The sequence below is a fragment of the Patella vulgata genome, chromosome 1 (assembly GCF_932274485.2).
Source record: "Patella vulgata chromosome 1, xgPatVulg1.2, whole genome shotgun sequence".
Taxonomy (NCBI): domain Eukaryota; kingdom Metazoa; phylum Mollusca; class Gastropoda; family Patellidae; genus Patella; species Patella vulgata.
In genome coordinates, this window is record NC_065879.2 from 63,518,871 (window position 1) to 63,544,664 (window position 25,794).

The window sequence follows — 25,794 nt, forward strand, 5'->3', positions numbered from 1 at the left end:
TCAAATTTAAAATGTTTATTATGGTGTCATTACACAAGTACGCTTCACTATATACACCTATGTTATAGTGAGGCTATTGTATATCACTATTACTAGGCCTTCACTATAGCACAGATGTTGGATCTCTGTTACATCCATGTTATATAGTAACATCTTTATATTATACACAATGGTTCGCATACAACAATTGTTATAGTGAGACAATTTCTAAACAAGGGCTTCACTATGAGCTATTGATGCATCCAATATGTGTAAATTGTGAAATTTAATCATAAATATATATATATGCAATCATACACAATAAATAAAATAATATTTAATTATTAATATCAATAGTTCATTCTATTGCGCCGGATATTTGTTCTGGGCGAGTTTACCTAACATTTGTGGTCTGAATATCTCTGCCTCACTTTTAAATGCATTCACTATAGTGTAGAGCAATAATATTGTTGTGAGAGCCAGTCCAATTAAAGACAGAAGCTAGATTGCCACATACATCTCAAAGAATAAACATAGACACACGCTTGTCAAGGTTCCCTAATACGTCCACCTGCAGCAAAGTCGTTCATGATAGCTATAAAATGATTGATATCAAATCCTGCAGGATCAGTTTTAAAAAAAAAAAAAAAATATATCCATTAAGGATTCTTTCACAAAATTTTAAAATCAAAATGTGAATGTACAGGATGTGAAGATTAGGATGAAAAAGGTATGTCAGGCTATACATGTATATTGTTCACAAGATATTGTGGACAGACAAGTCGACGAGGGACAGATGTGACAACAATATACTGTAGGTCCACATTATATACAAGAACAAAGTGAGTAACTAAATTAGTCTACTAGTATACAAAGAACTTTCTGGCGTAAGTATTCCGCTGCATATATTTTGGCGTGTATTTTTATTTTCTAAGAAGAGCCACAAGAAATCAATCAAAATGGAACTAGTTAAACCCTAAACCCTGTGAACGAATTTCGGAGCAGCAGTAATATCTGACACCCAGATTCATGGATGGGCTCATAATATGAGTTCAGGTTATGAATTTGGGAACATTGATCCACTCCTTATCTGACCAGGCCTCGCTTTTCTATTATGTTAAATTCATAGAATTTTTTTAAAAAAATGTTCAAAAATCACAACTCACTAAACACACAACCAAGGTAACAAATAAATATACAAACAGCAATAACACATGATTTAGTATACATGTACTAAATTCAAATTTTCATAAAAGGTACATAAATGTACCGGTAACTTACAAATATACTTTTGTAACCATTCCACAACTATAATGTTTCTAAAACTTGTTTCTAATGAACAGCTGTACCCCTTTAAACAATGTTGGTAAAATAAATTGAGTATTTTTATGTTAATATCAGAGAAGAGGCATATTTTATTTTAAAAAATAATAAATAAACAAACCGCTTATACGTATATGGATTAAAAAGTATGCAAATAATTGCACGTAATTTGCATAACATTTGTTGTAAAATGGGTAGATTTATCATTAACAATGATGGGTCTGTCGGTAAAATTGATAGCATGGCTCTCAAAGGGCTAAATGCTTTCTATTCTGAGGTTATATGGTTGTACTTGCTGTATGTTAAGCATTTCAGCTCTATATCAACAGTCCTTAATACTTTTATTTTAAATGTCTCATTGGAAATCAGATTACAAAATTAGACAACACTAAAAATACATGTAGTCATATTTGCAAAAATAATTCTTGCCGTAAAAACCTTAAATTGGGAAAATAGCTATATATATATATATATCTATAGCCAATTGCAGCTGCAGTGGGACATTAACATAGAAATTAACTCAAACTTTATTACAAAGAAACTGGTTTGTAGTTTCATGATAAATAAATGGTAAATAAACCAAAAGGGCTAACAATAAGATTAAAAAAAAGTTGACTGGAACTATTACTATCTGCCATAGGTAAGTAATAATACCTACTAATCCATCTCCATTGTGCTTTGGTACCAGTTCCAAACCCTTCTCAAAAATTTTAAGCCAAAACCAGTTTCAGACTGGTATGATCTGATATATCAGAAATTTGTCTGGTTTGCTTTCCATAAATTCACTCCAAATAACAAAATAAATAGAATAACAAAAGAGACCCATAATTGAGATCCAGCTCTGGTCCCAAACTCTGATTTGGTGTTAAGAAAGTCATCAGTCTGAATATAAATTAAAGTTTTCTAGTTAAAAATAAGGGCACACATGCAATTTCAATGTTTCATTAGCCCCAAAACTTGGCTGTACTAGAGATATCTACCCTCTACCAAATAGCTCTGGTTTCTGAAATCAAAGCTGAACTTATCACTCTATTTCCATAGCTATAGGTAGGTATTGGTGGTCTGGTAGCTGGTTATGAATATCACTCACCATATACAGCTAACAAAATTCATAGTACTCTACTAAAATTTTAACTGTATTAATTATTCATTTCTGAAGTGTGTGTATGTGTTGTGGTGGGGGGGGGGCATGAAACCATTCAGTTTGAATCAATAATAATTGTTTGACAAATCAATTGTCTTCATAAATTAAAGGGGAAGTCTCCATCATTTCCTCAATAGCCCTAATTACACAGTCTTGACTGTTCCAGCCAAAATTCTCCACTTTGTGTATAAAAGTTACCATATACATGTACACAACAAAGGCCATCATATGCCGATCAGTTGCCAAGATAATTTGGGCTGGAATGATCTGGACTAAATGAATTCTGATTCGGTTTTAAGCTCTGACTAGTTCCTTGGCTTTGGTCTGTGGATACAGAATGAGGTACCACTAGGCTTAAAGTGACATAACTGTAGGAAACAGGTCACATTAGATTTTTTTTTATTTGCTATCAATACTTTTGCTTTATTGGGTTCTGTATATTTCATCTTGGATTTCAGCATCCTACATTATACATCCATATAATAAATTAGATTTCAACCCTTGACTAGAAAATAAATTACTTATCACTGGTGGAATTGAAAATGTACATAGATAAGGATCGGCTCTGATCCACTACAATCAACCACAGACTTAAAGAAGGATGCATAGGAATCCATAAAACAGTTCATATCAGGACCATTCACTAAAATCTACAGGGGAAACAGTTCATATCATTACCATTCACTAAAATTTACAGGGGAAACAATTCATATTAGGACAATTCGATAAAATCTATAGGGGGAAAACAGTTCATATCAGAACCATTCATTAAATTTCCAGAAGAAACAGTTCATATTCACTAACATCTATAGGGGGGAAAGTTCATATCAGCACCATTCACTAAAATCTACAAAGGAAAAAGTTCATATCAGGACCATGCACTAAAAGTTATAGGGGAAACAGTTCATACAAGGACCATGCACTAAAAACTATAGAGGAAATAGTTCATATCAAAACCATAAAAACAAAGAATTCACAGATGTTAGTAAATTATTTGTTTGCCTACTTTCAATTAATATATCAAAGCTGATAGAGACTTTCCCTTTAAATGCCTGAAAAATGGGAGCTACTTCCCATTAGTGTTCACTAACACCAATAAAAGTCATTGTAAAAAGGCAAACTTCCATCAACGTCACATCTATAAAGGGAGCTAACTCCTGTGACATTCACAATCAGGGGAGTTAACTGCATAAACTTAATAGAGATCTATGAAGATAATGAAATTATAGAATATAACAGTATATACAATCTATGACTAGCTGTGATCACTGGGTTTTCTTCTCCTCTGTCTTTGGTTTAGGTGGATGGTAAAAAGGAAGTACAACTAGTGCCACCATGGCCATTATATGCAAATACCAATAGAGAGAGCTGAAAATATACAACGGAAATAACCCTGAACATGTTATCTTTAATAAAAAAAAATACAAAAATAATATAAACAAAATGACGGAGGATAATTTGGAAAATTATTTTCAAGAATTAAAATTTTAGATTTTCACAGTAAAAGAGCTGAAAACATAAAGTTCTGACCATGGTCAAGTTCCATAATAAGAATGTACATCACCTTAAACAAAATATACACATTAGAATTAGATTAGACGGTCAACAGAACTATTGAAAATGATTAAATTTTATTAAAGACTGTCTTAATAGACCATTTCAGGATTACGGTAAGCCTAATGAGTTTTACAATGGGAATTACTCTCTCAACCCCTATTGGCATGCCATGTGACCATACGGTTTTATTTAATAAATATATTAAAAACATAGTAATTAAATTATGGTTCAACATCAATTATGCAACAAGAAATACATAGAACTGTGTAGCTGTATAATAAATAGACAATAAGATAGTTAATAAAAAAAATATATAAAGTGAGGGCTATAAATACAGAGTTAGAAGGGATTGAAATTGTTAGGTGGCATAATCATGAAATGGTCAAATGAAAAGGAATTATTTTCAATTTGGCAATCCTTTGTTTTACATGAGCAAAATATGTTGCTGTTATAAGACCAATATTTATATTTTCGATAATTTGAGGCATTTGGGATATTGATAGATTATTTTAAATACAATATTATAGATTTATTGTCTTATTAGACGTAACAATGTCACAAACAAAATCTACTGCTACTGCTTTTACATTTAAATAGTTTTTTTTAGAGCTATTTGAACAGATTCTTTTGGTATTAAATGTAAATTATATAAAATTTGATCATCTGGATCAAGAAATATTCAGAAATAGATATAAAATATATACATTTTAAAGATTCACTATTTCTAGAAATCTGAAAAGCAATAAAATACAGTGCATAAATCAATCATCTAAATTGAATTCAAAATATTAATAGTACTTTGATTCAAATATGAAAATCTTCTGTCAATATGACCTGTGACCACTAGCTATAACTACAATCCAGTTCATTAAAGATACATTATTCAAGAGCTAAATTTGCAGGTCTTTCTTTGGGCCTTAAATGTTATATAAATTATTAATTAGACATTAAGACCATAATCTAATTAGCGATGCCATTGGATACTTAAGATTTTAACTAGATTAGAATGATTCGCCCATTTAATAATTTAATTTAAAAATGGGGAAGCGAGGCTAAGCCTCGTAAATACCAGTACCGTGGTTACAATAATGCACAATCAATACACGTCTTGTCAAAACTACAAACAGTGATAACTTGGCTCAGAATATATATAGTCCTTTTGCATTATCTATATTTGAACTATTATAGCAAGAACAGCCAGCTCCTTATCTAAATCTTATATAATGTATCTTTAAAACTCATTTTTAAAGCAAAGTTAACTTATTCATACCGGTACATTTAACTTTTCAAAACCCCTTAAATATTTCAAATAATAATAAATGAACTTTGGCTTAGGACAAAATAAAGTGTTGAATTGGGTTGATCTAATTTGTTTTGCCATTTGAGATTGAATAGTTTTCTTTAAAATCATCAAAACTTTGCTTTGATTATAATTTTACTTCCATGACCGAAGAATGATGAACTTTGGTTCGCAGTGACAAAGAGTAGCTAATATAAAATTACATTCACTACTTCTAGTACTACTAGATCCAATTTACCACAAAATCTAACATGGTGTTTATTCCTGTATCGGAAAGAGCATTACAATTATGAGGGACTTTTTTTTTATCACACTACACTGTAGTGCCTCACACTACATCTAACAACAATAAACTGAATTATGATGAACAGAAAAAAGTAGTTTTTAGAACTACTAACAATTGCTATTCGCAACTACACTAACTTATTGATTGGCTAAATAATTTCATGCATGGACGCGTGTTTGTAACATATTGAACATATCACGGGAAGAAGGAAATGTCACCCAATCATTGTTATATTATAAGAAAAGAATTTTTGTTGAATAATTGATCAAGGAAAAGGGGCGGGGTTCACTCAAGGTGAAAATGGACATAGAGCCCCAGAAAAAGAGGAACACATGATTTGTTGTACGATCACTAATCAAAATAATGCATCAGATCAACATACTTCAATGCTTTATTTAGGCCTAAATCAAATAGGTATAACGGGTAGCGAAGAAATAAAACACCAAAACAAAGATAACAAAAAGGGAATAGAAAATGCAGACAAAAAATAAAGTAAAAAAATCTGAAACGAAAAAATAAGAAAAGATAACTCAAGACTAACAACATGCCTAGACCAAAGGGATATCACTCTACATCCAATATAGGCAGACAATGTCTCTTACTTGTAAAGCTGAATGGCTGGCATTAATTCAAGCATTAAAAAGGGCGCACACATCCATGGATTCGCCAAACGTACGAAAGTAAACGTAATACAATCGTAAAAATAGGCTAGGCTTGCTGTCGCTTGAAACAAAGGTCGGATTTTACGTCTAATCTAAAAAAGAATAAAATGAAAGATACAGAATAAAAATTGTATAAGACTTTAGAAGCAACCATGACACAGATGGAGAGATGCAGTCACAAGATAGGCCTTAAATCTAACACTGAACTTAACACATGGTTCTTAATTTATTTATTAAGAACCTTGGCTAAAAACATACAAAAACTCTGTCTGCGTTCATTGAAGACAATAAAATCTCAATGTAATAACACACAGATGTTAGATGATATAAAATACAGAATTACATGTGTATATAATTTAAGAGGGATGTTAGGGAGCTGAAACCAAAAACTCTTTTTCATTGAAAATGTTCGTCTTATTTCAATCATGGTTACAAATAAAAATTCTGTGTGCTTTAAAACACCAAAATACAGACTGGGGCTTGTCATATTTCAGCAGTTAACAATTTGAAATTGGCAAGTTTAAATTAATCCAACTACTTTTTAAGAATAATTTCAGAGAACTCAGTCCTGTATCGAGATTTAAAAGTCAATATGTTATGAGAAAGACAACTTCGCAAAACATGTTTTTGAAACTTTTATGGCAATAGTGTTCCATCTTATTCCTAAAAGAGCCAACTCCCCAAGTTTATATTTTGGTGAATGAAATTTTGCGATTTTTCCGCTTTTGAACGCCTGCAGATTTTACGTAAAAGCAATCCTGTAACTGTCCACTCTTTATCTGTGAACATGTTTAGGCTTCAATACTCACCTGTAGAGAAGAATGGCCAGACGAAATTCAAGTATTACGAAAGGTGCAGCGAGCCATGCTAGTGCAAGTCTCGTAAAGATAAATGTAATACAATCGTAGATAAATTTGTTAGTAGTTGAAGACAATGTTAGTGGACGAATTTTTCGGCGAACCTGAAACAAGAAAGGAAGGGCCCGTCAACTCCATATGGGTTGATTTTGCCAGGGATATTTGTTGTTGGTTAGCTATATCGGAGGGGATTCTTAAGGATAGGTTACTAACATAAAAGCATTTTAATGGATAAAGATACAAATAACACCAAATGTTGTATTCATCCTGTTTCTTCAGTTGGTCACTCCAGTAAGATATAACAACACCAGATGCTATTCTTAATCAACTTTTTCTGTTGGTCCCTCCATTAAGATACAGGGGACACTTGATTAACTTTCTGGAATTGAATTCTCTCAATCTCCAAAATAGTGAAAAAGATGATTTTGTACTACAACGCATGTGCCAACTGCATAAGAAAATATGTCAACCAACCATGTCAGCTGAAACATATTTGTTGTGTTTAAATGTCACGATTCTACTCACATCACCTCTGTTGAGGGGACTGACAGAACAGGATTGAATTCTGTGTCACTTCATTGCAATTCTGTTAATTCAAGACTGACAATCGGACATTCCCAGATGTTTTTTATGTTCAGCTTATTCTGTTGGTCACTCCAGTATGAAGAAGTGGAACAAACAAGCCAAAATAAAAATCAGAAATATCTGAATCAGAAATTGGTGGGGATACTTGATTGACAGTTCCATAATTTGAATTTTCTTTGTTCCTGGAAATGTGTCAATCAGGTAAACATGACAAGACAAATCACAATAGCTGAAAGGTCACAATTCTGTTCACACCACATTTGTTTTCGAGACTGGAAGAACTGGGTCGGAACTCAATTCTGTTTCACTTAATATTAATACTGTAAATTCAGAATGGTTAATGATGTCATATTGGTATGTTGTTCAGAAATTTCAGTAACTTTTTAATTCCGACCCAAAGAGTAAGAAAAGATTATAGCTCCATGATCCAGATAATGTTATGGGGGTCCGAAATTATTGTTTTCTACTCAAACTCCTCCATTTTGTCATTACATAATTTCTAACACTGTCACACATCTGAACTTAAGACTTTAGCACACCATGTCTTATCTGGTTGAACAATGAATATTCAAATGTATAATGCATCTCAATTATACCCTAAGTCATCATTTCTTCCAGTGATCTCAGTTATAGAGTAAGACCTAATGTGAGTTAATTCTGGGTCTACTAATCAGAATTAGCCACCTTGTTTCCATCTACTCTTCTTCGATATCTAACTATCTTGGTTTCTTTTACATGCACTACCAATTTGTATATATGAGGCCTTGGTATCTTATATCATACAAACGGCTAGACATACTATGCAGATGCTTAAAATCTCTCAAAGTTTCTTTTTGGACCAATCTGTGTTTCAAACAAGAGACATCATTGATTACAAAATAAACATCCTAATGATGCAAGTGCTCAACTTCATAAATCCATGAGCAAATATGGCATAACACTGCACGGTAATGAAGTGAAAACTTTTGATGCAGGAAACAAAACTTTTAGGGGAGAGGTGTAGGGGGAATACTATTTTCCTCTATGAAAGGAGACATCAAATTAGTTCAGAAGAAAAGTAACATTGAATTTATACAGAGTGAAAGGGACAACAAATTAGAACAGAATAAATGAGACAACAAATTAGATCAGAATAAATGAGACAACAAATTCGATCAGAATAAATGAGACAACAAATTAGATCAGAATAAATAAGACAAATAATTAGATCAGAATAAATAAGACAAATAATTAGATCTGTACAACCAATTAGTTCAGAGTAAATGTGACATCAAATTAGTTCAGAGTAAATGAGACATCAAATCATTAGTTCAGGGTGATAGAGACATCAAATTAGTTGGAATGAAAGAAGAAGTACTTACCATTCTAGCAGCAAATGTTAAAAGCATCCCTGTAGCAAAGGTTAGATAATACCCTGGATAAAAACCATGCCAGGTTGCGCTGCAGGCAAATACAGCGTAAACTTTAAACTTAGGTACCCTGTCATACACAACTCTACGCAACCATATTAACGTAGTTTTATTCCATGCATCTAGATTTAATTTTAAACTATTACAAAACTGAAACAAACAAAAATATTCTTTAGACCTTTATGAAAATTATATGTAATTCAATAAATCAAATAAAACTAAAACATGAAGAAAATAATTATGAGAAATGGGGTTTAACACCTAATCAATATGATACTTCAGTCATTTTGAAATTAACTTATGGTTAGACTTACAAGGGTAGCCATAAACATTCACAATTTTAAACCATTCTTCAAAACCAAATATAAGCTTGTGAATAAACAACAATTGTGTAGCAAGCCAAAGAATTTCACTAAAAACCAGAGCACATTAATTTGTATTATTTACTATTATTCCCATCCATCGTTTATATCCAAAGGTAAAACACGTTTCGAAATGAAATGCAGAACAGTTTTACTTTGACTTTAGAAAGATAACTTACCTCGACTCCCCATATGTCTACATTATTAACAAGATCCCATTTAGGTTTACCATCTTTATCAAAGCCTTGGAAACCCAAACCGGCAGCATTATTTACAGCTTCTCCTAGTAAATAAATTAACGATAGGTTGCCAGGCAAGGAAACATACGCCTAGAGCAGCTAAATCGTCCAGGCAGTCAACAAGAGTTGTTGCATATTTTTACTTTTGTCGGTAATGAAACATTTAATACACTAAAATCTGATTACGAGTAACAACTCATTAAGTAATTATCAGAAAATCATTAGAATTTGTTTGGCCCATGCTGATGTATAGTATACAAAACATTGAATATCATGGATTTAGCTGTTAAGTTATCAAAAATCATTGAAAATCAATAAACTTGTTCGTCTCAAGACCTTAAACTCTGTGTATCAATCTAAAGTCAATGGAAAAGATTATATATAGGCGTAAACACGGTGTATAAATATAAAATCAATCAGATGGTAACTAGGGTCTCTAAAGCATCCACAAGATATTTTCAAAGTGATCAAGGACCATAACTCTGGCAGTAATTATCAGAAATCGTTGAAAATCAATAGGCTTCTTTATCTGATGATCTTAAACACTGTGTATAAATTTAAAGTCAATCAGATTAACTTTAGCCCCTAGAGCATCCACAAGATTTTTCAATGTGATCATGGGCCATAACTCTGGCAGTAATTATCGTAAATCACTGAAAATCAATGATGACCTTAAATACTGTGTATAAATTTAAAGTCAATCAGATATTAACTTTAGTCTTGAGAGCATCCACAAGATTTTTCAAAGTGATCAAGGGCCATAACTCTGGCAGTAATCGAAAATTGGTGAAAATCAATAGGCTTCTTCGTCTCATGACCGTAAACACTGTATAAATTTAAAGTCAATCGTATATTAACTTTAGTCTCTAGAGCGTCCACAATCAATTGTGGATGCCAGACCCACAGACCGACGGACGCGCGCGACGACAATATGCGATCACATTTCAATGTGGGTGTATAAAGACAATTTCAAGTTTTTTGCCAAAATAGTACTAGCCCACCTCGAAATAAACTCTACTTGGACCCACCACCCCTTTTTTAACATGACGAACACCATTTGGAATGATCTGTAATAAGTTAGTAAAGATAATCCCCCAGGAACAAACTAGATCAACACTGTGTGAATTTAAATCAGTATAATCTTCACCAAAACGCGTTTTGGGCTAATAGCCCTTCATCAGTTGACAATTTGAACAATATTAAAAAATAATCCCAGATTAGTGGTATATATACAAATTTTTTGGCGCATGCGCCTTAAGATAAATTGGGATTAAATAATCCTTAGGTTAGGATTATTATTTAAAAGATTGAAAAAAATTGAAAAAATAATCCCTATACTGGGATTAAAAAATGTTGAAAATTAAAAGATGTAGAAATTTAATCCCTGTACTGGAATTATATTAAAAAATCAGTGATCAAATTAAATTTTTCTGCTAACTGCTTCCAGACTTATATGAAGAATCCTGGAAGCAGTTAGCAGAAAAATTTAATTTGATCACTGATTTTTTAATATAATTCCAGTACAGGGATTAAATTTCTACATATTGTTCAAATTGCCAACTGATGAAGGGCTATTAGCCCGAAACGCGTTTTGGTGAAGATTATACTGATTTAAATTCACAGTGTTGATCTAGTTTGTTCCTGGGGGATTATCTTTACCAATCTACTCTACACGGACTGGTTCCTGCTCTCCCTTAGATGCATCACTGAGATCCAAACCGGACCACATTGTTACAGGGGAATCTTCCGCCCTCCTACTTTTTCGAGTGTGGGGGTTTCATCGTCTCTTTGACTTTGAATTTTTATCTGTAATAAGTATTAACTTTTCTAGGCTTTATTAAGATGTTGATCTTGGAAGTTCAAGCGAAATATATAATTTGATTATCAAAAATTTAATAAATATCTGATTGGCTAGCATTAGCAATTCAGGCAAAAATAATACGTTATCAAAATAATCCATTTTGTTATGAAAGTCTATGTTTGTCATCTATTCTGCAATATTGGGATCTGAATGTAAATAGGTGAGATTCAAAAAGAAATGTAACTGACCTAATTTCCAAGCGAAATAATATTTCTGTTTGGCTAACATCAAACAAATTAATAAATAACCCATTTTCTGTACAAAATTCATCTCATACCATGAAGGTGCTAAAAAAGAAATTAACCCAAATTTAGAGTAGAAGATAGAGACAAGAATGATTATAAAAGTTTCAAGAATGCACTACCTGAAATACAAAATATTTCACCTTTAATATAAACAATTAACCCACAGACTGATGATATGAAGGAAACTGTCAGTCATTGTAAATAAAACAGCTCCAAGTAATACACAATAACAAAGTTGGATCAAAGACAGCGCCAATTAGCAGACAATGTCAGTTGATGGAGGGGAGAACAGAAAAAACGATAACAAATCTGCAATAGTTAAGTTCTCCTTTAAGAATAGTTGAATACTTACAAACAAGGCCTTCTGGTGGACACAGGTGAGGTGCTACAAATATCATTAAAATACCACATATACCCGCAGTTAATAAAGTCTTTAACGTGGCTTTCTGTAATTATATCAAAACATAATATTATCATATACCTGCAATAAAACAGGCACTTACAATAAAGATTTGTATATGTATACATACTGAAGCCACTGTCCATGTTTCATAAAGTTCCATGATCATTTTATGAAGTTACCAAAGGTCAAAAAAAAATATCATTGACAAAGAACAATGTTCTGAGAATTGCCCAAAGTTAGCAATGGCTACAACACTGACGGTAAGTGTCCCTTCTATATAGATTGCTTTCAGTAACTTTTATCACAGAGGTCTTTAGAAGTAGGAGGGAATCTAAAGAACCATTGAAAACCCACTACCTGTAGTTTAAGCAGGTGGCCTTGTCAAGGATAATATCACACCTCAAGGGCTATCGGTAATTTTTCACAGTTGATTAGCAGAACTGCTAATCAAAAAGTCCAATTTTGCCAAATTTGATTAGCAAATTTAAAAATTGATTAGCAGTTTTTCAGTTTCAACATAAAAACCTAAATAACAAGATATTACTTTAGTTCATAACAAATATGATTAGATTCCATTCTTACTATTCTTAGATTTTTTTAGCACTGCCACAAGTACTTGTGACAGTTTGTGAATGTGATGTAGACATTTAGTTAGGTCTTATGTCTGAATCCAATTCTTAACAGTGACTTCCAAGGCCCCAATCATTTTAATTGTTATTTTTTGTTACGTTAGAAATCTTCGTTAGAAAACAATTTCGTCTGCTTTTTATCGTGTATTGCTATTTTTGTTCAATCGGGCGCACCTCAATTAACTAGACACACGCGATATTTTACGGGAATTTTTACTTTGATTTATCATTTTACAATACGTTAACATATATTTATTTTTTTATATTTTATTTACAATACGTCGGGGATACACTGGCTTTATTTCTTTCAAAATAAATATAATATAATTACTTGATGTCTCGCAACGTGAGTGGTACTACTTGATTCCCTATTTCCGGTTTAATAGTCCCTATTCATCATAGAGTTATGTCCCTGTATTATATAGTACCGTATAATGAATTGTGTCTGGGTAGTTCGAGAAAAAAATGTCACACGGAGAATTCAGTTTTGTTTATAAAATTTTATTCAACATTTTATACACGTTGAAAGTGTTCAGAAAGCCTTCTAGTCTTCAAATGTGGATTATCCTTGTGTCAATATCCAAAATGACAGGCATATTAAAGATTCGCAGTTACTGCGAATCAAAAACTTTAGATTTTAATTTTTGATTAGCAACGGACAAAATATGTATCGCAAATTGCGCTGCGATACTGGTTGTCGGCAGCCCTGCACGACTCTCTCAGATAAACGAATTAGAGGGACCTTCAGGAATAAAAGTCTGTGTACGTATGAAATTTAAGCGTAAAACTATAGAGGAATGGTGTCTGAGAATTTCAGCTAAAAAAAAAAGTTTATCCAGACAGTACCCCTTTTAAGATTTTGGGTCAATTTTCTTTGTTGGGTGACCTGATAAATCTATTACTGTTCCTTTAGAGGTCATAACAGTGTGTGATGCATGTTCTATACTTGATAACAAACGGCAAATGTCACCTACGCGTTATTTTCATAAAATAAGTCGGTTTTAATCCAGACACCATATAATACAGCTTGGGACACTTGTCTCCATTTCCAGATGAAGATTGACGGGCTTAAGTTGTTTGAAAGCGTATCACATATATTGAATTAGTTCCTCGGCCCTAAGGTAGGGTTTTTTAAGGGTTTTTCACACAAAATTGAACAGTTTTATTCTCCAAAATATAATTGAAATTAAGACCCTTCGGTTCGCCACCCTTATCCATTATTGATTTAAATGCTTGTGAGTGAGAGAATTGAGGTTTAACATCCACTCAACACAAACTAGGTCATTTCGGGACTAACACCTGGTTCAATTGTATTTCAATAATTTGCTTGCGCATAGGGGTCTTTAGCAGTGGGAAGAAACTGGAAGACTCGGAAAAAAAACCAACATGAGGTTGGATAAGCGACCCTATTCCTTGTTATGCACAACCGGGGAATCGAAACCACACCAGTTGACTCAAGGACAGACTTTATGATACAGCGCGCACGTGCTAACCATTCGACCATCCAGCCCCCCAAATTAAATACTTGAACTCACCTCAATTCCATAATGTTTAGTAGTTAAAGTTGTTTTTTTACAAGTATCTTCGTTGTTTGTTGTAAGAGTATTATTGGTTGTACCCTGTAAATAACATTGTTTACTATCACTACAATGTACATAAACAATAACTATAATACACTTAAACGCTGTAGAAACAAGATTTACAATCTCTTCACATTAAATAAATATACCCTTATTACTTACTACCTGTAGAAACAATTACATTTACCCCTTCACAATAAATATAATGTAATAATATCACTTACATGTACACTCTGTAAAAACATTGAAAAACTTTGTTCTAATTTTAAGGGCTGCGCAAAGTTAATGATAACACCCCAAAGTGTGACTGCTATTTCTTGTTTTCAGTGAATTACATTGCCGACCATAAAAAATTTACTTAAATCCCTTTTTTGAGTGGATGTCAGTGTATGAATGCATGTAAAACCAACTTACATTTTCCGTAAATGGTATTTTAGCTTCAGAGAAGTTTCTCCCTTCCATAAAGCTGATAAAATCAGAAAAAAAACACATTGGTCCACACATTATACCATGAAAATAAAACACATAACTGTAGAATGACAAAAAACTTGGCATCTTCCTGAAAGCAAAAATATTGTTCTGAATTATCAATGCAAAAATATTTGCATATTTTAAAGCTCCAGGTCAGCTATGAAAACTTAAGTGCAACTTCAAATTTTAACTTTTATCTAATATTATTTTTACTGGTGACTATAAAAGCTACTCTCTCATTGGTTTAAAACTCTTTATCTGATAGACAGAGTAATGGAATTAACTCTCAATTAATAATAATAATATGCCCACTTATACAGCCCTATATCCACAAAACGTGCTTTGATAATAGAACATGGTTTATACACGTTTTTCCTGGAAATTTTAAAGACTTTTTATTTGGTTTTAGAGAACTTTCCAATCCCCGAATCAAGGGGAAACCACGTCGGAAAATCCTGTTGAACTTTCTCGGCCAACGTCGGAAGTGGGCCGACGATCTCGGGCTAGCGAGCCAGTGCCTTACTCACTTGGCCACTAAGGCTCCCATCTTATAATTCAACGAAATCAACAAATATTGAACATAAATAAAGTATTTGAATAGTAAAATCAGCCTGTGATTAGTGATCGTAGAAGCTTGTTTCCAATCGGATGTAACATAATAGAAATTAGTGGTTATAATATTTTTACCTGATAGCTTGTGATTTTTGATCATCCGATAATTTACTGTTATCTTTATAAATTCCGTCATGTAAAGCAAATGCCATACTCGTCATTTTCTGGGTCATGATCATTAGAGGCCTGAAATATAGAAGAGTTTGGACATCTAGTCTGAATATAATCTCTTTTATTAAATGATTTTAAAGTAAAACTGATTTTAAAGGTTTAAAGTTTTAGTAGACTAACGGCCACCTAGTCAAACCATAACTCAACTTGATATCGATCGACAAGAAATCATGTGTCAACATGGAGTGACACTTGATCAGTGTAAAGACTAAATAATCCGCCTGAACGTTGCTGTGTAACTTACAAACATGGGAGAAAAATCACAACCCCTGACTTCAAACATTATTGTTTGAAGTTCATGTGTCACACCACTCGGCCAAACAACACCTTGACATTTTTTGTAAGTAATACGTACCCCGTAATATCCAACGTATAGCCACCGTAATCATAAATCTGACGCCATATATGCGTTGCCGATAAATATAACATATTATAAACAAATACAGCTTTGTGCATCCAGTCCCTACTTCCATACTTCATCAATAAATAACATACAAAAGACAGGATTATCAAGTGATAGATTTGACTGAAAAAGAAAGAAGACAGGATTATCAAGTGATAGATTTGAATGAAAAAGAAAGAAGAGCAATGGCAATATTCACATGCATTTTGTTTCTCAGGATTACACATGGTAGTACATGTATATATCATTTCACCAGTCTTAACATAAGATGTAAGGGGAGTAACTCATGGTGTGATATGGGTTTTAAAGACCACTTGACACAAACTAGGTCAGTTCACGACTAACATACATGTATGGTTTATAGCTGTGGGAGTCCCGAATATGGACAAGCAAACCCCACTCTCTGTCACGTACAAGCTGGAAATTGAAACCACGGCAGTTGACCGAATGACAGATCTTATGATCTCTAACACTCCAATCCATGGTGTATTGCCATACAATTCTGATGAATACGTAGTGTAAATTGGTCATTGAAGTGGTCCATATTAAGTTGAATAACACACTGAAATAACACAGACAATATGTGACGATTGAAACCTTCCATTATGTAACTCTTTTTGCCACAAATCTTTCCATTCTATATGTAGGTCTATATTTGTAGAATATGTCTGCCAATACGTCTTTATCAGTAGTTGGTTATTGAATGATACAGAATGACAGTATGTATAATGTTTAACTTGCATACCCTTTTGTATGCATGAGTGAAGCTTGAAATAATTGTATCGAAGAGTGAAAGATGATAAGTCAATCTAGGAGTGAAAATAACAATAGATTGGACATGTGCAATTGGGCATGTACACTCAAAGGTATTAAAAACACAATGTTTATTTACTACAACAACTTTTAACAAATGTACATAAGAATTGAAAAAATCGAGATAACAAGCATCTGTGGATAATTTCATGAAAGAATTCACTACAAATGCACAAAACCGAAACATCAGAGAACCATGAAACAAAGCAGGGGTCAGCTGAAGTCAGTATCAGGTTATGTCCACCCTGAGCTCTTACACATGCCTGAAGTCACCTTGGCATGGACTGGCACAGATGTCTCACTACACGCTGTGGGATTGTTTGCTAATGATTTTGGAGTGCCTGTGCCAACTCTGCAATAGTTCGTAGTGGCACGGCTTGAGTTCTTCTCAAAGGTGTTTGATCGGGTTCATGTAGGTAGACATAGCTGGCCAATCCATAACACGGACATGGTGATTGTGCCAACTCTGCAATAGTTCGTAGTGGCACGGCTTGAGTTCTTCTCAAAGGTGTTTGATCGGGTTCATGTAGGTAGACATAGCTGGCCAATCCATAACACGGACATGGTGATTGTTCAGAAAGTCTCTTGTCAACCTGGCTAGACGCCTTCAGACTGTTTGAGGGCTGATCTGACATTGCCGTGTTCCAACAGTTCCCCTGGCAATAGCAGTAGCTGACTGGAACCTGTTGCGCACTGTGCAGATGCTGTAGTGGGATGTGGCGATCTTGAGCAGCGGTTGTTACAGGTGGCGCTCCAGGCCAGGGTCGATCGGCTACCTGTGAAGCCCCCTGATCCAGCATGCCAACAGCTCTGTTCTTGTTTTCTTGTGTAAGGCATGGCATTTTTCCTAAGTGATGAATGTTGAAATTTTGATCTGTATTTAAAGGGCCAGAGTGCAGGGCATGCACGTGCAAAACATTTGACATGGGACTGCTTAAAATCGTGAAAAAAGACAAGTGTTGCGTTTGCACGAACAAAGTTCAATACCGAGAACTGATATTGGGTTCAAACCCAGAACTCCACGTTCTTAATGGCTTTTAGTGTATTAATAAATTTGTAACTTACTATCCAAAACAGAAGAAAGTGAGAGCCATGCCGACCGTGACCTGGACTACATGTCGCACAGTGAGACTTGTTGTCGAAGGTGATAATACCAGACGGAATGGAAAGGCTAATACAAGTGCTACCAGCTGACATACTACAAAATTCACCTGAAATAAAGTAATATCAAAATCAGCATATATTATGTAGTACATGTATGTACCTTTGTACACAACGGATTGAAATATAGAGTTTCAACAATAGAATGCTTCCATTATTTTGACAAAAACATATCTGTTTAATAAATATCTTTAATGCAAGTGTTTCTGTCTACTCTATATCTTTTACATGCACGCCATATATATTGGGTCATTTCAAATTTTGGTTTGAGTTGGTGTTGAGTAATAGATGTGTTACACATGTACACTAAATCAAATCGACCCAAATAGGGGTGATTTCATCTGATTTATAGTGATAACGAAACTAGTTATTGTTGAGTGGAACTTAGACTTATTGTGTTATTTAGATTAGATACTGATACTAGTTATTGTCGAGTGGAACTTAGACTTTACTCTCTTTTCGTTTATTCAGTAAGCTGTGTAATTAAGATCTACATATTCAAACTGTGAATATATTATACAACTCAAACTATATTATTATATTGATATTTCTAACTGTATACAGATTAATCAATTGTTACCATAATAAATTTTAAATATATGTAGATTCATAGATTAGAAGCATAAATAACCCAGAGTAGGACATTTATTGTCCCCTTAAAGGGGCATTATGGAAGATTAGATAAAGAGCTGGCAGTTCTCACTATAATAGTTAACCAGCAGCTGCCAGGCAAGATACGCCCACATTTTGCAAGAGATGGATAGAGAACAAGCTAAAAAAAAAAAGTGATTTTTCGTACAATCAAGGGCCATAATTCAGGAAGTTAAGATATGATATGCACGAATATTGAAAGGAACCAAGAACTTTGGGTTATAAAGATATATTTCAAGTTTCATCAAAATCGGATCAAAATTGTGACTTCTAGAGGGTCCACCCACAACCTTGATGTACCATATATTTTATTTGCGAACGAGAAGCGGCAATTTTGTCCGGCAGTTATGGTCGAACTCAGCCATTATTAGGGTGCAATGGTGATATATTCAAACGTTTTTCTCAATAGGATAAAAATTGTGACCTCTAGAGGGACCACAAGCCAATAACGTGATTTATCGTACAATCAGGGGCCATAATTCAGGAAGTTACGATCCTATATACATGAATATCGACAGGAACCAAGATATTTGGGTTATAAAGTAATAAACATGTGTTTCATGTTTCATCAAAATCGGATCAAAATTGTGACCTCAGGAGTATCCACAAGCTAAAAACAGGATTTTTCGTACAATCAGGGGCCATAATTCAGGAAGTTATAATCCCATATGCACAAATACCGTAAGGAACCAAGATCTTTGGGTTATAACCATGCATTTCAAGTTTCATCAAAATCAGATGAAAATTGTCACCTCCAGAGTGTCCACAAGCTAAAAACGTGATTTTTTTTATACAATCAGGGGCTATAATCCATGAAGTTACATGTATGGTTCGATACATGCCAATATCGAAAGGAACCGAGATCTTTGGGAGATAGGCCTATGTTTCAAGTTTCATCAAAATCGGATAAAATTGTGACCTGTAGAGTGTCCACAAACAAATTGTGGACGGACAGGGGCGTCGACAATATAGTCTTATAGATAATGTACATTTAAAGGGAATATGCTGAAAATTGCTCCACACTGAACCGAGATATTTGTGATTGAATTTTAGGCCTAGCCTCAAGCAGCAGATCGGGGCCCTGTTTCACAAAAATTTAAATCTCCTTAAAATCGTCTTAAACTAAAATTCCATCCTAACTTAAGATAGATGCGTTTCACAAATCAATTTTAAGCATTTTAGATAAAATCCACTAAAATAATATTGTAAGTTAAAATTCTATCTTAACTTAAAATAGTGGCGTTTCACAAAGCTATTTTAGGGACAATTTTAACTAAAATCAATTTTAATTTAGGACAGCCGTCACCCTCTCCTAACTTAAAATCACGACATTAACAAACATTGATTAGAGCTACGTTGTGGGATCTATTGCGACATATGGATATATTTGGAATGATGATAATATTGCCAATGGCCCTGGTTGTATAATTTAAACATACTATCATTCACAAAAATAATTCTCATTCATTTTTTTTTATTGCATGGGATTTGGGAAATATAGCTGCGGCCCACTTTAAGGCAATATAAGCAATTAGATGACGCCCCAAATTAAAACCCCAAGAACAAAAAAAAACCTCAAAACTCTTTGTTACTGTTTTATATATTACCATGATTCAAGTATAAATAATATTATTTTCAAATAATTAAAAGACCCCCCCCCCCCCCAAAAGTCCTAAAATAAATTTAAACACACTTCATATCTAATGTCTAAAAAAATATTTTTGTAGGCCTACAATTGTTTAAAATGAGAGAGAGAGAGAGGCTTTTCGGGACTAACACATGGTTCAATTTTATTTCAATAATTTGCTTGGGCGTAGGGGTCTTTAGTAGTGTGAGGACACCGGAGGTCCCGGAGAAAACCCAAGAGGTTGGACGTACAACCGGGGAATCGAAACCCTGTCAGTCCTATAATACTAGATACGCCATATGCAAAGTAAATGAAATGAAAATGAAATGGGGTTTAACGTCCTACTGTTCTGCTCCTATACTGGGCTAATGAAGACGGGCATACGCCATAGTGTGCTATGAGGGAAATTTTACCCTGGCAGCGGCACTATCGCCTGCTTTTATATCGAATTCCAACTGCCAGAGGATCTTTTACGTGCATTCCAATATATACACTGGACCTTGGTTTTTCGTCTCATCCGAAGGACTAGACAGCTGTCCTTGTCAGGCCCTCCGTCCCGCATCATTGACAAGGGGGAACCACGCCGGAAACCTATGCACAGTATTTATGGCTTTGGGGTTATGATGATTTATAGGAGCCAAGGGTATTTTATATTGGGAATAGATAGGCATTATCCAATAAGGAGTGTGGCACTTTGGCATTTTCAAATTATTATTGAAAGGGTCCATGGGACTGACATTTCAAATCTAGGCATCGCCGGAACATTGGTTATTTTGTGTAATAATTTAAAAGTTATTAAATACTTTTAAAAATTGACAATAGTTTAGTCTAGATTAATCGTTTGAGTCAGAAATATCACATGTTTGTGACAATTTCTCAGTAGTTTCTGTTATCCAAAATACCATAAAACTACGAAATTCAAGCGATTTAGTTTATCGATAGGCCTACGCATTATTTCCATTGAAGCCTGCGAGTAAATCAAATGCCAAGGTCACGAAAGCGACATGCAAGTTCAAGGCCAACCAACTGATAATTTCAAAACAAAAAACATGCAATAAACGTATTTATTTCATCTCTCTGCGATTGACTGACCATGTGCAGACATTGTTACAACGTATGAAACCCCCCTCTTTGGTATTGTAACGGTTAGTTCAACCTGGCAACAGTTTTCAGTTCCGAAGCGTGTACGCTCACACCGTATGTGACCTCACCGGAATTGTGCACTGCGCGAGCGCAAGCAATTTTAACTAAAATCTATTAAAATTGCATTTTAAGTTACAATCGATCCAGTAAAATGAGACATATAAGATGGCATCGAGAGTTGATTAAGGTCTTTTCATGTTAATATGTCTAATTAATAATAGTTTATACATGTATAACATTTCAGGCCTAAAAAAACACCTGCAATAGGCAAATTTAGCTCTTGCATAATGTATGTTTAAGTTTAAGGTCCATAGTCAATTCTGATATAAATATGTCAGTCGTTACTACATGTATTATGTAAAATCTTTGATAATCAAGACTATAGTGTTTAACGAGGATGTGAGATAACATTATGATTAACAGAGTTTGATATCAAATCAACTATTGTCTATAGTACATGTAGACTAAATGATGATTATATAACACATTCTGAACAATTTGATACAATTACCGGTACTTCCTCATTAACCAATAACCCCCACCGTAAAACATTTTCGCTATCAATGTTCTAGAAAAAGCAAGTGACAGCAATTATCACTATTGTCATTTAGAAAATAAAAGAAATATGTAGGGCCTACTGTACGAAGTTTATATAGTTTTTATCTTATCAAATCATTGGTAATAACATAAGAACATGATATACATATACAAATGTAGTTCAAATATCTTCAATCCAAAATACTTTGGCCTCAGATTAGAGTCTAGTAAAAAATAAAAAAAGAGGTGAATAAATTGAAATATTAAAACAAAAATCGCCTAATGGTTAAAGAAGCATTACTTGTATATATTTAAGATTCAGATAAAATACTACGGTAATAATAGTTCAAAAATAGATGATGAAAAATTAATATAGTGAAAATTTAAGTCAAATTACTTTATTCTGTGCGAAGTTATGAGTGTTGGAAGTTCTGACAAAATACGTATTATCCTAGCCACGGTATGTGGCAATCAAGACTAAATCTCAATTATCGTACACATGTATCTATTTTATCACTATAGATCTACTCTTAAATGGCCGCGTTTTTCTAATCTACTTAAAATCGGAGCCATGGGCTTGTCATGTTAATAAATTTTTAAATAATAATTCATAACATTTGAAGCCAGATTTCACTTAGTGAAACTATAAATGCCTACAACAAAACAAAGACCATGTACAATATACATGTATACATTGTTATTGTTATTTCCAGGACTAAATCAAAGAGACAATTATCTTAACAAAATCTATTGGAAATTTATTTGAAATATCTAACGTTAAGTCCAAAAATGTTTAAATATGCTGTAATGTCCCCAAAATGGGCCAAAGCTACAGTACTTGAACATCATTTTAAAAAGCTAATTAATTACAATCCTTGTTCTACTTTTTCAATTTAGTTCAAATCTGTCATAAGCTTTAGATGAAGTAACAGCAGCATTAAAACTGGACCCTTTAGCTGAAAAGGACATTGCATCTGGACAAGCATCACCCAATAAAAATATATCAAGTATGGTACAGGTATTGATAGTTACCAAATTATGTTTGAAATCCATCAATTCCAATCATAACTCCAATTGCTGTATATGTTGGTCACACATATATCATTGGTAATTTGGATCGTTGGAGAATGTGTCGGAAAAATATATTATTGACTGTTTATCGACACATTCAGTTCTTCAATGAATAGGGTAAAGCATGTACATTAGTTGTTATTAGTATAATATTAAAATACTGTTATATTCTTCGATTAAATAAATTTTAAAATCTAAGTACCGGTAACAAATTTTTTTAATGCGGTGAAATGTCATTACATCCAAATATGTAAAGAAAAGCACTTCTCGGTATTTATTACAAAGGTGTCACAAAACTGTTAGGTACTACGACATTTTGTTATACTTTTTTTCATAATTTAATCATCTGAAATTATTTGACAAATCCTATAGATAACAAACCTCATCTCTCAACCCTCTGTGTTTCGAGATAAGAGATGGTCCCATATTCCAATGTAGCAATGCCCAACGCGAATCAGATCGGACCTCAGTAAGCAAAATTGACAATATTTTTCATCAAAACAACGATTATTATCTAAAATATTTCTGCCACATCCAACTAAAATTAAGCATATAATCCTACCTGAAACGGGTATAAATCATCGTATTTAAAATCGAGGCGTTAAGATGTTACTAGGAACGGCATGTCTAAAGCACCGTAACTATGAATGGACTTCGATGGCGGTGTACAAATGTATTTTGGATAAAAACAACGCTTCATTAATTTCAACATGAACATTTGGAGTTAGGTTATAGTTGTGCCACTACATTGGCCTCTGAAAGTTTAATTAGTCATAATTGTGTAAAATTAACTTATTTTTAAGATGTTACATGCATTAATTAATAAAGAAACTGGGTTTGCCACTTGGAACTAAAGCAAAGGCACCCAAACAAGCACGTCAGTTTTTAGCTACGTTCTCATAGCTAAGATCCTTCAGATAATATCTGACACATGGATCGTCACCCCTTGGCTATTCAAACTCTGTGTAAGAGTACATGTAGGCCTACTGGTACTATTCCAATTCAAATTTTTTATAACTTAAAGGAGCTAAACCGCTAATATTCGGGACCTAGAAATTGGCACAAATGGGTCGCAATGCATATAATAATGTAATATGAATGTATGATTTACATTCAATCGTTTCCGTTTTTACTCTAATTTTAAATCAGTTATGTTCGGCGAAATATGCCAGAAGTCTCAATCTAATGGCAATCTTTAGCATCTGGTTATTCCAGTCTACACCAATATTATTTATTGTGCATGCTCTCCAGATAAGAATATGACGTCACCGTTTAACATGAATTGTGGAATATGTCTAGCCTCGTTCTTCAAGTCCCTTGTTATGGCGCTGAAACGCATTATGGTACACGATTCGTGTATAAATGTAAAATGTATATTTTGTCTTAAATATTGGATCAGAAGCTCATCTTTTCCCGGTAAGATTACAACATCAATGTTGATTTAAATTGACAAATAATTTGTGTTTTCAATATCGAAGACTTTGGATGATACTGAGTTAGAGACTTAGCTACTTCAAGTCAAATTTTAATGGAAGTGGATAAACGACCGGATTCGGTTCCTGACGAAAATTTACATGTACTACGAAACCGGATATCGTCTCTGATTGGCCAATTTTATCACCTGGTTATTAGGGGTCTTTTCCAATATGGAGGCCTCTACAGGCATCCTTGTTGGTGCTAAATTTACGACTCTAAATTCACTTTTAGAGGTGATGAAACAATTTTAATTTAAGAATAAAGTGACATATTGGCGAAGAGATACGCGGACATTAGAAAATGCAAGAAAGCGAGGAATTAACGTTCCAGATAACCCAGAAATTCTTCTGGTGGAAGAACATTTAAGTAAAAAAGTACCGGAAAGAGACCACAACACGGGTACGGTTCCTTTTTTTAGGGTTTGGGTTAGGGTTAGTTTGGCCAATCAGAGACAATATCTGGTTTCGTAGTAAATTTTCGTAAGGAACCGAATCAGAGACGATATCCGGTTTCGTAGTAAATTTTCGTAAGGAACCAATTCCGGTCGTTTATCCACTTCCAATTTTAATTACCATGCCGATAAAGTAAAACTGAAGATCTTTTACTCTTAGTTTTTGCCAATTTCGGTCCATGTTAAAAGAATTTTCAATCCGTTAATTAGCGGAAAGTAGACCACAGTTTCAATTTTAATCTTCAATTTCAAATTAAGGTGCTATCTTTAATTAATTAATTAATCTTTTCTCATAATTCCTGGTATTCTCACCTGATCAATCGGCAAACCAATCACTTCTGTAAGTGGGCTTAACAGGCGAGATCCAGCATAAAATTCACCACTACGAACCATTCTGATGATATATCAGACGTTCTTCAAAACTTCAAACTGCGTTCCACTTCGCGATTCAACGCATTTCTTTTAATAATGCCAAAAATCTAAGATCTCTTCAACTTTATCTCTTGCACGTTTACCATTTTCGTTTAATCCCAGCGAGCTTCATCCAAAATGGCGATGTAAACAAAATGATAGACACTATTATCCAGAATTTTATGGAAACACCTTTGTGCAATGAATTTATTAGATACGGAAGCCCATTGTTAACGGCGAATGGTTTGACACCTCTTCCGTTGGTTGTTAGATTTCTGTTGAATTTTCTGAACGAATTCTGCCAGGGGCACAGGGCAGTATTTGAAACTTTTAAATCAGAGGGCGTTCATAATCGGCCAATGCATGACTGTGACA

General features: G+C 33.8%; 1 protein-coding gene across 3 annotated transcripts; it reads right to left on the minus strand.

Moving 5' to 3' along the window:
* On the minus strand, positions 1-25,541 carry LOC126814867 (lysophospholipid acyltransferase 2). 3 transcript variants are annotated; one of them, XM_050540300.2, is made up of 12 exons: positions 25,321-25,541; positions 17,957-18,102; positions 16,031-16,201; positions 15,580-15,690; positions 14,836-14,980; positions 14,377-14,460; positions 12,162-12,255; positions 11,753-11,851; positions 9,644-9,747; positions 9,055-9,252; positions 6,192-6,343; positions 1-3,814 (listed from the first exon to the last, which is right to left on the minus strand). In XM_050540300.2, the coding sequence occupies exons 1-12, from the start codon at positions 25,399-25,401 to the stop codon at positions 3,712-3,714; spliced, it is 1,488 nt and encodes a 495-aa protein (XP_050396257.1). In that variant the 5' UTR covers positions 25,402-25,541; the 3' UTR covers positions 1-3,711. The 3 variants fall into 3 exon arrangements, with proteins under 3 accessions (XP_050396257.1, XP_050396264.1, XP_050396272.1); XM_050540307.2 differs by lacking the exon at positions 6,192-6,343 and adding an exon at positions 7,061-7,212; XM_050540315.2 differs by lacking the exon at positions 6,192-6,343.
* Positions 25,542-25,794: the final 253 nt, after the last annotated feature.

Bases quoted from the DNA above. Each gene is read 5' to 3' on its own strand.
- LOC126814867 (XM_050540300.2), bottom strand. From the start codon at position 25,401: ATGGTTCGTAGTGGTGAATTTTATGCTGGATCTCGCCTGTTAAGCCCA. The intron at 9,748-11,752 runs GTCAGTTACATT...TTTATTTACTAG, and splicing joins TTATTTCGCTTGGAAATTAG to GAGAAGCTGTAAATAATGCT. The intron at 9,253-9,643 runs GTAAGTTATCTT...TGTTTGTTTCAG, and splicing joins TAGACATATGGGGAGTCGAG to TTTTGTAATAGTTTAAAATT.